The 11,933-nt window shown below is 49.4% G+C and overlaps 1 protein-coding gene across 1 annotated transcript; it reads right to left on the bottom strand.

Annotated features, from left to right (window-relative positions):
• Positions 1–704: 704 nt before the first annotated feature.
• On the bottom strand, positions 705–4,151 carry EMWEY_00000970 (GI11576, related; the record flags this gene model as incomplete). The annotated part of the gene is made up of 1 exon (XM_013478584.1): positions 705–4,151. The coding sequence occupies one exon, from the start codon at positions 4,149–4,151 to the stop codon at positions 705–707; it is 3,447 nt and encodes a 1,148-aa protein (XP_013334038.1).
• Between the last annotated feature and the right edge of the window lie 7,782 nt (positions 4,152–11,933).

Consider the following 11,933-nt stretch of genomic DNA (forward strand, 5'->3'; position numbering starts at 1 on the left):
TAGCTACCTTGTATATGTCTAACTAATTGGCTTCATGCCCAGCTAGCTGCCAGCTAGCTGCCTGGGCTGCCACTGCACAGCGTGTGTCGAGCTGCATGGCTCGGAGACAAAAGGCAATTGTAGGGACTTGAGATGTGCTAGTTGCTTTCCTCCTCCACACCTCGCGACGGTTCTAGCTAGCAAGAGAGCCAGCTGAGGCGCTACGTAGCACGCGAGCTGTCTAGCTAGCCTCAAAAGGGAATGGATAAAATTAAAAATAACAAGCAGAAAAGGCACACACGGGTCTATAAAAGGGAGGAGAGAAAGCACAAGAAAGCAACACCAGAAAACGCGCTGCCGGCGAAACAGCAGCAGCTCCGTGGGTGGCACAGCATACGCATTGTAAACAACTATAAAACGTATCCACATATATATGTTCTATATACAATATCACATTCAATATTATATATACGACATATATATCATAACACTTGAATGCAGCACAAGGTACTTCTGGGGGCAAAGGATGCACGCGGAGTAAGCAACTGCCTCGTGCTGCTCACACCCGCTACGCGTTTGCTGCTGCAGCAGCTGCTGCTGATGCAAGTGCTACCGGTGCCGCTGCTGCTGCTGATGCAAGTGCTACCGGTGCCGCTGCTGCTGCAGTTTCTGTATGTGCCGCGACAGGTGCAGCTATTCTGCTGCAGATGCGGCTATTTGTGTTGCTAGAGGAGGAAGAGGGCGAGGATGAATGGATCGTTGGGTGTTGCATCTTTGTTTGTTTCGAGCCACAATTCTTTGAGTTGTGTCTTCCACTTAAGCAGCCGCTGTTGCGTTTCCTTTTCTGTGTGATGAATGGCCTTAAGCTCAGCACACATGTGATCGGTAGTAAACTGCTGCTGCCAGGCAGCAACTTCTGCATCTGTTAGGAGCGCAGCAGATCGGAAGCCGGCAGCAGCTGCAGCAACTCGTTCAAATGCCTGAAGGGGGAAAAACGTAGATATTGCTGTGCCGTCCTCCGCAGGCAAAGCCAAGGCCAAATAGTGATCGCCCGACGCCTCCTCTAGAATAGCTTCCTGCAGCAGCCCCTGCTGCAGCTTCTTCTGCATCTTCAGTTCCAGCTCCTCATCCTGATCCTGCTGTTGGTCCTGCTTCTTTTCCTGCTGCTGTTGGTGCTTGTCCTGCTTCTGCCCCAGTTGTTTTCGTTGTTGTGCATCCTGTTGCATGCCTGGCTGCGTGGGTTGCACTTGGTCGTACTGCTGCAATTGCTGCAGTTCTTGCTGCTGTTCTGTGTGGGTTGATGGATGCAGAGCTTGCCACAGAGGTTCAAATGCTGCAACAACTTCTGCGTCTGCTTCTGCTAAGATATCGATGAGGCCAACAGATTCGAAGATGCGCTTTGCAAGGTCTGCTGGTATTTTGTCTTGCAAATCCTTTGCATTTTCTTCTTCGTCTCTGTACTTGGACTTGCGTTTCTCCCGTTGCTGCTTGCTTCTTTCTTTGGTGCTGCTGCTGCTGCTGCCGGGTGTCGGCCGTGGCAGCAGCTTGAAGGAAATCAAATCAAAATCGGCTGTTCTATCATCGTCGTCTTCCAAACGATCAGGAACGGGCAGAGGGCGGCCGGCTATCTGCAAGACAGCACAGGGGATTGCTCGAGAAGACGCCTGGAGGTATGCCTTTGCAATGCCCTCCAGCCGCTTCTGTGCTGCCTGCAGCAGACACCGCAGCACCAGCAAACGTAAGCTGTACAGCTTCCTTGCTTCCACGTGCTGTAGCATTTCTGCTTCCGCCTGTCCGTTCATTAGCGCTGTCTGCAACACCGAAGCTCCCATGTCCTCGTCGTCTTCACGAGGAGTCGTCGTCTCTTTTCTCCCTTCTCCGTCTTCTCCTTTTTCTCTTCCGTTCGTCCCCCCTCCCCCCCTTTCCTTGTATTTCTCTTTGTCGCCCTCGTTGTCTTCGCCTTGTTTTCTGTCGGCCTCTGCTGCATCCCTTCCTGCCGCCGCCTCACGCTCTCTGCCGTCTGTTGCTTCTCCATCCATCCCTTCTCTAAACCGTACCTTTTTCACTTCTTCCTCAGTTTCTCCAGCATTTGCTGCATCTGTAACAGCAACTGCTGCTGCTAACTTGTGTTTTTTGTATTTGTCTGCGAACCCAGGGGGCAGAGGCGGCCGCTGCATCCTCAAGGCTGCAGAAGCCAACTGCTTGAAGGCCAGCATTGGGTCTTCTCCATCCCTCCCCGACGCTACAAAGTTTTCTAAAGATGCCTTCTTGGCACTTGCCGGTAGTTTCCTCCACGCGCGCTGCAGCGACTTTGTCCCTTTCTTGATTTGCACGAGTTGTTCGTCTAAGTCTTCATCTAATAGCGGCACTTCCATTTGAAGCCTAGCAGCAGCTGCTGCTGCTTCTGCATCTGCTGCTGATACTGCTGGATCGAACGCCGCCGCCGCTGCTGCTGCTTCTGCTGCTGAAGGACCGCTCCTGTCAAACAGCAGGAACGGGGGATGGCGATCTAGTCGGACGTTTCCCTTTGCTGCAATGCGCACTCCTAGAGAGGCCACCATAAAAATAAGAGAAAATGTGAGGAAAGATTGAAGAAGAAGATCTGGTCGTTTAAGTAGGCGACGGAAAGACCGGCGAAACTTCATAAAAGGGGTTTGCTGCTTCTTAGCCTTAAAACGGTGCCTATAACGCCGATCTTCTCGTCTTACTTTCCTCTCCAGTTTGTTGTTGGGAGGAAGGTGGGCATCGCTGCTGTGGCTGTTGCCACCTCTATTGTTGGAATTGTTTACCTCGCTGCTGCTGTTCCTGCGGTTGCGGCCTCTGTGCCGATTCTTGCTATTGTTCTCCTCACTGTTGCTGTGGTTGCTGCTGTTGTTGCTGTTGCTAATGCTGATGTGCACTCTGTTGCCGCTTTTGCTGCTACCATTGCTGTGAGCTTCGTCTCCGACAGTGCTGTTGCTGCTGCCGCCGCAAAAGTTGTTTCCGCTTTTGTTGCTGCCGCTGCAGTGCACGTCGCTTCCGCTTTTGCTGCTGCCGCTACTGTGTACTTCATTGCCGACTGTGCTGTTGTTGCTGTTGCTGTGCACTTCGTTAACAATTATGTTGTTGCTATCATCGTTTTGAACGTTGTTTCCGACTGTGCTGCTGCCGCTGCTGTGCACTTCTTTGCCAATAATGTTGCTGCCGCCACTTGGCACGCTGTTTCCGACTGTGCTGCTGCTGGTGTGCACTTCGTTGACGACTGCGCTGCTGCTGCTGCTGCTGCTGTGCACTTCGTTGCCGACTGTGCTACTGCTGCTGTTTTGCACTTCGTTTCCGACTGTGCTACTGCTGCTGCTTTGCACTTCGTTGGCGACTGTGCTGCTGCTGTTTTGCACTTCGTTTCCGACTGTGCTACTGCTGCTGTTTTGCACTTCGTTGCCGACTGTGCTACTGCTGCTGTTTTGCACTTCGTTGCCGACTGTGCTACTGCTGCTGCTTTGCACTTCGTTGTCGACTGTGCTTCTGCTGGTGTGCACTTCGTTGCCGACTGTGCTACTGCTGCTGTTGTGCACTTCGTTGCCTACGGTGCTGCTGCTGCTGCTGGTGCTGTGCACTTCGTTGGCGACTGTGCTGCTGCTGTGCTGTGCTTCGTTGCCGGCGGTGCTGCTGCTGCCGCTGGTGCTGTGCACTTCGTTGGCGACTGTGCTGCTGCTGGTGTGCACTTCGTTGGCAACTGTGCTGCTACTGCTGTTGTGCACTTCGTTGGCGACTGTGCTGCTGCTGCTTTGCACTTCGTTGCTGCCGATACCAGTGCTGCTATGCACATCGTAGCCTACTGGGCTGCTGCTACTGCTGTGCTCCTTTTCGCGGCTTATGCTGCTGCTGCTGCGGTTGTCCATGTTGCTGTTGTTGCGGGGCTGCACGCTCTGGTAGTTTAGCTCTTCTCCAGCGCTTCTGTCAGAAGGAGCTAAGGGAGCTTCAGGAGCTGCAGCAGGCTCTGTTTCCTGCTCCATCTCAGGCTGGCCTCCTGCTACCACAGCATCGGCCTTGATGTTGGTGGTATGGGGTATTTTTCCTAGCCAACTTCCTGAATGCTGCTGCAGCAGCCAAGGCTCTTCTTGTCTTTTAGAGAGGTCAGAAGAGACCAAAGAAGTGCCTCCTTCCTGCAAGGAGTTAGCATCAGCAGCCATTTCCTGTTTAGCAAGAATGTTACAAATAATCTAAAAGGACTGTTGCAGCAGGCCAGTATACTTAACAAGACCGGCATATAACGAACTCCGAGGCAGTAAAAAGAATTGTAATTACAATAAATATTTCGACAATAACCCACTAAGAGAAATGCAGAAGCACACACAGAGAGCGGCGGCAGCCAACTGCGCCCAAGCACGAAAAAAAAAACGTTCTCTGCTGCAGCTGCTGTGGCAGTTTTGCCACTGCAGCTCATGCGGCTACTGCCGCAGCCTCTAAAAGCTGTGCTTCTTTCGTTGTTGTTGCCGCTGGTATTGCTGTTGCTGCTGGTGTCGCTGTTGATTGGAAGGGGTTCTGCGAAGAAGGCGCCGTGGGGGTAGGGGTGAATAATTGTGTAATGCAGCCTGCTGAGCAGGCTTTTTGTCTGTTAAGGAGACAAGCTTAGATGCGTATTTTGCTTGTTTGTGCTTTGAGGGGTTAATGTGTGGGGTTTAAGGCGTAAGGCGTCAGCGCATCCCCATGTTAGTGACACGCGTTGATGGTTTGGTGGGTCGATGGAGTTCGCAGCAGTTTCCCTGTTGCATCTGTAGAGGCGAAGCATTTAATTATATCTAGAAGAAAACCAGAATTTAGGAGGAAGGGATCGGCTGGGAGATTAGCGGCCGCTCGCGCGCCCGTCGGCAGGACGCATGTTGAGATACGAATGGCGAATCGAAGCAGGGGAAAAAAGCAGCAGAGAAGAACGGGCTTAATCCTCCTCCCTAGGGTATTATCTGCGGTATTACCCTTTACTTCAAATCGATGCAAAAGCATACACACTGTGGAGGGAACCGGAACCAACCCAGCAGCCGCCGGCGTTCAGCTCCCGCTCATTATTCGGGGCCTCCAGATTTCGTGTTGTTTTCCTCAAGGCGGTCTTGCGTTTCCCTAATATCTTAATGTTTTCCTGTCTTTAGATAACATAGAAATGCAAAAGAACACTCAGCAGCGGACTTTTTACTAGCCTCTTCAACGCTCTGGAGCAACTGCACTCCTCCTTCTTCAAACTCTGGGGCGTTCCCCCTAGTCCCCCAACGAGAAGGGGGAGAAAACAACACGAAAATGGGAAATTTTCCTCTGCTTCCGTAAATCGTTGTTTCGAGAACTCCAGAAAAGCGCTAACGCCACATAATACCGGAATGCTTGTCAGCAACAACACTAGCAACAGAGGGAGCAGTCCCCGCAGCTGCTGTTGGAACTGTGGTTTGCAAAAGCGCTACAATGAAAAACCTTCTGCACATTCTCCTTTCAATAGAACAAAAAAGACTCATAACAAATTTGTGGCGCGGTCAGGGAGAAGGTAAGCCAGTTTCCTGTGCACTACAACGAGAACGCGAGTCCTGCAGCGTACCAGAAGTCACTCATACAAGCCAGTCGCATCAAAAGCTTGAAATAAGAGTCCCCATATGGAAATTGCAATATGTTCACCATTCACTCCTCAGGTAGCCTGCACACACGAGAGGCAGAATGACCAGGGGATAAGCAGCCTGTCACGATTTGAAGCATACCTTGCCGAAACGCCAAAATACGGCAACCCCACAAGTAGGTCTACTGTGGCGGGGATTATCAATTATAGCTGATTGCCTTCACAAGCGGCGGTGCACTCAAAAGCATGTGCTAGGGACTCCCACTAACCATATGACCCTCTATCCAACTCCAAGGCATCCCTGGCGAGTAAGATGTAGGGAAGAGGTAGAGGATGGAGGGAGGGAAGGGGCGGGGACTCATAATGTTCATCTCACCTCGCTGCAGTTGCACGTCAATTCAGCATACAAGCACAACCAAAACACGTTTTCTCCATACACGAACACTCGAGATAGTTGTTCAAGACATACGTGGCTCTCGTGGCGCAGCACCCAAGCGCGTACTGGCGCTGCTGAGCTGCATAGAGTTTGTGCAGGCCACCTCGGTGGAGTAGCCACTAGCTTTCTCCTGAGGGTTGGGGTCTTCCACTGGGTGGGGCCGCGAACAAAATGGGGGCTTCCCAAGCTAAAAAATTTGCGTTGAAACGCAGCAGGTCGTCAACACGTGCGCTTGTGCGTAGGTGCCAAAACAGCAAAATATGAAGTGCTGTATGCAACTGCAATGCTCAGTATACGATCAGTGACAAAGGGTCATATAAATTAGGAAAAACAATCAGCATGGAACAGCAGGTCGCTGGCATGTACTCTGCGGACCGTTGGTACATAAACACTCGCTTGCCCGTAGGAGGCAACCTGCGTGAAAGTAGGGAGTGTACACGCGAGTGCTTGCTAATTCTGTGCAGTGTTAGAGCATGCAACGCAGAAGGCTTGGTTGTGCTTTCCTATGGGGTTGTTTTGCACCTTGTGTTGGAGAAAGGTGCATCGCAACCCATGAACGGCCGTCTGCTCTCCCGCAGCTCCAGGCGTTCGAGTCTCTGCCCTCAGGATACAGGAAAACTGGGGACAGGGAAGCTTGATTTTGCGAAGCCGCCAGATTAAGATGTATGACGTACAGCTCGCAGTGGTCCTGTGATAATATAGAAGACTTGCGCTAATCCGATGGAGCATTGGTCACCAAATGATTGCAAGCAGCCCAGCCCCGGTCGGCATTATTTCTTACCTAACTGATCTTATTTACAATGAATATTACATTCTATTGTGTTCTTTTAATGGGTGCACCTCTTCAGGTTCAATGGGATATCCACTGTAGTGCACGCCGACTGTACACAACAGGCGTTGATCTGCTGACTCTCCTGATAAGGTGAATCACTGCCTCTCATTGAATATGAAATCACTAGTAAAGCCATAGGTATGCACATCCATATACTATTACTCATCGGAAAACTCTTGACTTGCAACAGCGCGACTTTGAGCGGCTTTGGCTGCCGATATTCCCGGTAAGTCACGGGATACTCCTTTGGTCAACGGTGCATCGGAGGGGAACAAAAGGTTCTAACCATTGGGTTGACTGTGATGTTGAGCCTACAATGGCCGGTAAATCTGTAATAATTTCTTGCCAAGAGCCTATGCAAAGAGAAGCTCGAACGCATTATCCGCGGAGCCCACTTTCTGCCCGATGAGTCTTCCAGCCGAGTCTCGTTCGGCCCATCACATAGTAATTGGTAGCCCAGGTACAACTCTGATTCAGTGAAGCCCTTGTGAAGTGAAGTAGTAGGGGTCAGCCCCTGGTAACCTCTATGTTTGGCTAAAATGTTTGATACATGTTCCCCTTCCAATTTCTACTTATGCATACACCCCAGGGAATCTAAGGGCCTTCTGATGGCACCGAGAATGCGGCACACGTCCTCGGGGACAACTGCCACACCCGTGCTTACCCCTCTAATGGAGAGGTTGCCAATAGCCTGTAGGTTCCAAGGAGCATTTTGAAGAGTGGCAGTCACAGCTACAGTGAAGAAAGAAACTCCTCCACTGATTCCACATTGTGACGCCCATCTTACCGTTACCGCCAGAGAACGTAGATGCACTCCACAAGCATTATCGTCGCTGGACGGGATGCAGATATTGCGTTCGCTTTCTTGCGACGAGGCGCCTCGTCGTTGGTTTCCTTCTCATTGGAGCGATTATCTGCGTAATCTCTACCCAGTGAAAGAAGACACTGGGCTCAAGGGGCTCAAGGTGCACAGTGCCCAAGAGTTGGGGCTGGAGAAGAGGGGAGGCAGCATCTCATAAGTTGCTGCTCTCATGTACGGCAACCCAAAAAGGACCCGTAACGCAGCTCCCCATTTCTGCATGCAGGGACTCTAAAGACAATTGTTCAGCATTTGTTCTTGCGTGCGCGCTGCCTACTAGAGCTGAGTAAGAGATCATGCGCCAACTTTAGACAGCCTTGCCAACAGCGACTACGTTACAGAGGATGATGATGTTTAGATAGATAGATGTGAGGATTTCTAGAGAGCTAAATGGTTATGAAGTATTGGGTTCGCCCGTAGATGAGCCCGACTCCCACCAAGAGCCTGAACAGGGTTGGTGCTTCTTTACTCCAACCCTGTTCGACATCCCCTGTGTTCGTGACGCTGATCTGCACCACTCCCGTGCCCCTCTAGACACGGCGAGATATCAGGCAAGAGAGCCGTCCCCTTCCGCTTATTACGAGTTTCACTTGCCCCAAATCTCACCAAGTTGACGCTCAGTGTATTCTCACCGGCACTGACAGCTTGCACTTCGTAGAAGCAAAAACCTGTGTGGATGAGAGCGCACCGTTCCGCGCTAAATGGCAACCAGTAGGAACTGCATTTGTTGTTTGTTGGTTTTCATTATCTCTCCATGTAAGGGCTGTTATACGAAGACAGCACATGGAGATGGGGGATGAACCAATGAAGAAAACAGTGCGACAGCTTTCTTAGTTCTGCTCACATAAAGAGAAAGCGCCTGCCCCACCATATCTCCATGTACTGTTCATGAGCAGAAACAGAAGCATGTTGCACTAGACGAGCGCCATTCCACTTGTATACGCTCAGAACAAGGATTGGCGCTTGTCCTACCAGTGTGAACCTTGACCTCCATGCCATTTAGACAGAACCACATGCACTGCTGCGAGGATTAGCATTAGAGATACATCGCGACAAGTTTGCATTGGAGCATGCGACTATCCATGCACTGTGATTTGAAAACAAAGTTTCGTGTAGACTTTACGTATTGGTTCCCACTTGAGAACGTGCAAACTCCCATTTGCAAAAGTATGTGTACCTTCCTCACTCCAGTGAATGCTAAGGCGTGCATATGAGTGGAATAATGCAGAGGGTTGTTTCGCTGTTCCTTGCACAATCAGATACAATTCTTGAGTAATTTGGCATTTATCTCAGCAAATACATTCCGCGGGATGCTGGGCAGTTGGGGTTGTTCATTCCGTGTGTATGTGTGTGTGTGTGTGTGTGTGTGTGTGTGTGTGTGTGTGTGTGTGCCTGTCTGTCTGTCTGCCTGTCTGTCTGTCTGCCTGTCTGTCTGTCTCTGTCTGTCTGTCTGTCTGTCCGTCCGTCTGAGTGCTTGTGTGTATCCCTCTTTACGTATGGAGCTAAGAAAAACAAAGCCATCCGGTAGAGCTCGAGTTGTCTAATCCAAGCAAAGAACCACCAGTGAGCACAAATGAGCACAACGATGCCCCCCATGCTGGGTTGTTGAAGGAAACTTGAATAACAAATATATTAATCAGCTTGGCCACCAGTGATTAAAAGGAGGAGCGCTGGGCTGCCGTCTCTGTGATACAATATGGAGGAACTAGTGGGCGCGCAATACATACAAAAGGTATGAAGACGTCAGGAAAGGCAGCAGATGGAATAATTAAAGGGCAGAAACTAAAGAGAAATGGCGCATAAACTAACTGCACGAAAGTATGGGGGCAGGAAAATGTAGTCGCCGCCAACTCTTCAACCGGAACTAAGAACACTAAACAACATGTCCGGTCTTATTATTGCGCTACTCTCTTCTTTGGTCTTCTGTTGTATACCTGCGTGTACCCGCCGAAACGATGTGCACCCTTCTTCTATTTATTTGATTGACAAATTCCAACAACTGCCGGTATGTGCAAAGGCTAACGGTGAAGGTATCTTTAGCTTTTGTTTTGCTTGCCGCATAGCCGTTGTGCATTATTTGCTAATCTGTATTTCGAAGCCCCTTCAATCCGTCCAGGAACTTGACCTATTCCCCTATTCCATTCTTTCTGTCCATTTTGTTCGCGGGTCCCCTGTTTTCGTCTTCATTGCCAGCCCTCCCTCACTGAAATCTTCTTCTCTTCTGCCTTTCCTCTGCTGTGTGATGGGTTGGTCGTCGGGCTGCTCGAACTAGAACGTTTGCTGCAGCAAAAACAACAATATGCCACCAGAATACTCTATCACTGCAAGTATCCTAGTAGGTAAGCAAACAGAAGATGTTTTCGGTACCCATGTAAAGACAGAAACAGCATTCGTCGAAACTGAGTATGTAATAATAGATTGACAAATGGAACGTGGCAGTCAAGTAACATCTAGTGGAAGCATAGACTGCAGCAAATGAATATTTGAAATATGGAGAAATACCCTGCAGGACCTAAGTACTCTTGTATCACAAGAACTGTACAGTGTGGATAGTATGTATGTGTAGACCACAAGCATGGTACATAAGTAAATTAAAATATCAGTATATTGTTGCAAGTGGTAGTCGTGCACCTGCAACAGTTACTATGGCAATACAAAAGAGAATTGATTTTATCGACTACTGTTATAACCGGGGAGAAATACATGGAAACATTACAGCCTCTAACACGATACACAAAATCTGTACAGGCAACGTGCGGCTAGGAATACAATTTGCATAATTCTCTAGGCATTCTCTATTCATCTCCTGAAAAACGGGGAACTCCATGTATGAGAAAACACGCAACGGTAATGAAGTGCAAAGTGAAGTTAAGTAGCATAATGGAACAAAATATGCATAACAGGAAAAGCGAAAAAGCTACCTAACAAACACACTACGAAAACCAACACAGGGGGTAATGGCTGAACAGGAGGGTAACGAGCGGCAAGGGGAAAATGCAGAACAACGGCGGAGACAACAAACACAGGAGGTGCTTTTCCCTACTGTCAACTAACGGTCCATGGTACGTTCCTTTGCAGGTCAACAACATAGTAGGTATATTTACATAAACGCGCCCGGCGTACGTACTAGCAGAACTGTCTACAGAAATTTACAATCCTCCGTACGTAGAGAACATTAACACCTAAGGTTGGACAAGCGACTTTCCATTTAACAGGCAACAAATTGAGGGACTCGGTGTGCGTACAGTCGTGAATAGAGGAGGAAACCTCCTATGGCCAACAGCAAAGCGCCTGCGACGCAGCCGAGGGAAACTGCAGCGATTTTTAGCCCACTCCATCCCTCATCTGCACCATAAAAGAGCACACAGCAGACCAACTTGAAAACGCATGCACAAGTGAGTAAAGAGAGACAGGATTACAGCATGGAATGTCTCCCACAAAAGAAGGCAAGGGTGCCGCTTCAGCACAAACGCATTACATCTATATAACATATGTGTGTATCGATGTGCACTTGTCCATTTATTGATGCTCTGGTAAATCATGCAGTATGGGTGAATAAAGCAAATACAGAAACCAACCCAGCCACGTCTACAGTCCAGGGATTGGACTAGGGTTCAAGGCAACGAACGAAGGTACAGCAGAAGAAGATAATGCATGGCGGAAAACAGGAGGATCCACAACGCGACACCATAACCAAAGTTCCAAAATGAACAAAACCCCACGAGATTGATCCAAACGAAGTCAACAGCTACACGGGAACTCAACTAGACCACGAGTGGCGGAGCCGATCGAAAGCAGGAGCAATACAACTCTTGCAAGACAGACTGCAGAAGAGCGGAAAAAGCTAAGCTACCGACCTAAACGAAAACACAGGATAGCAGCCTACCTTCTAAGTTGCCTTTATAGCCGAGCTGAACATCGCAGAGCGGAGTTTGATGGTCTCTCTCTTTCGCATAGCTACTGAAGGCATTTGCTGCCTCAGTATCGCTCGGTTTGTTTGTCGCGGGAGTGGTACTGCTGTTCAACATGATGGGAATCAAGGCGGTGCCCAACAAGTTGCCCTCCTTGCTGTACACCTCAACCTTTATGTCGGCCCTGCAGGCAGTAAAAATAGAATGGCTGGGTTAATTACTGGGGTTCCTCCACACATGCGGCTCGGTAGGGTTACACCACAGCATGGCATCTCAACAAGGATAATCAATATTTAGCATCTAGGAGTGTAGACGTGTTTATATATATATATATATATATA

This window comes from Eimeria maxima, genomic scaffold (genome assembly GCF_000499605.1).
Source record: "Eimeria maxima Weybridge genomic scaffold, Emw_scaff5, whole genome shotgun sequence".
In the NCBI taxonomy this organism is placed as follows: domain Eukaryota; phylum Apicomplexa; class Conoidasida; order Eucoccidiorida; family Eimeriidae; genus Eimeria; species Eimeria maxima.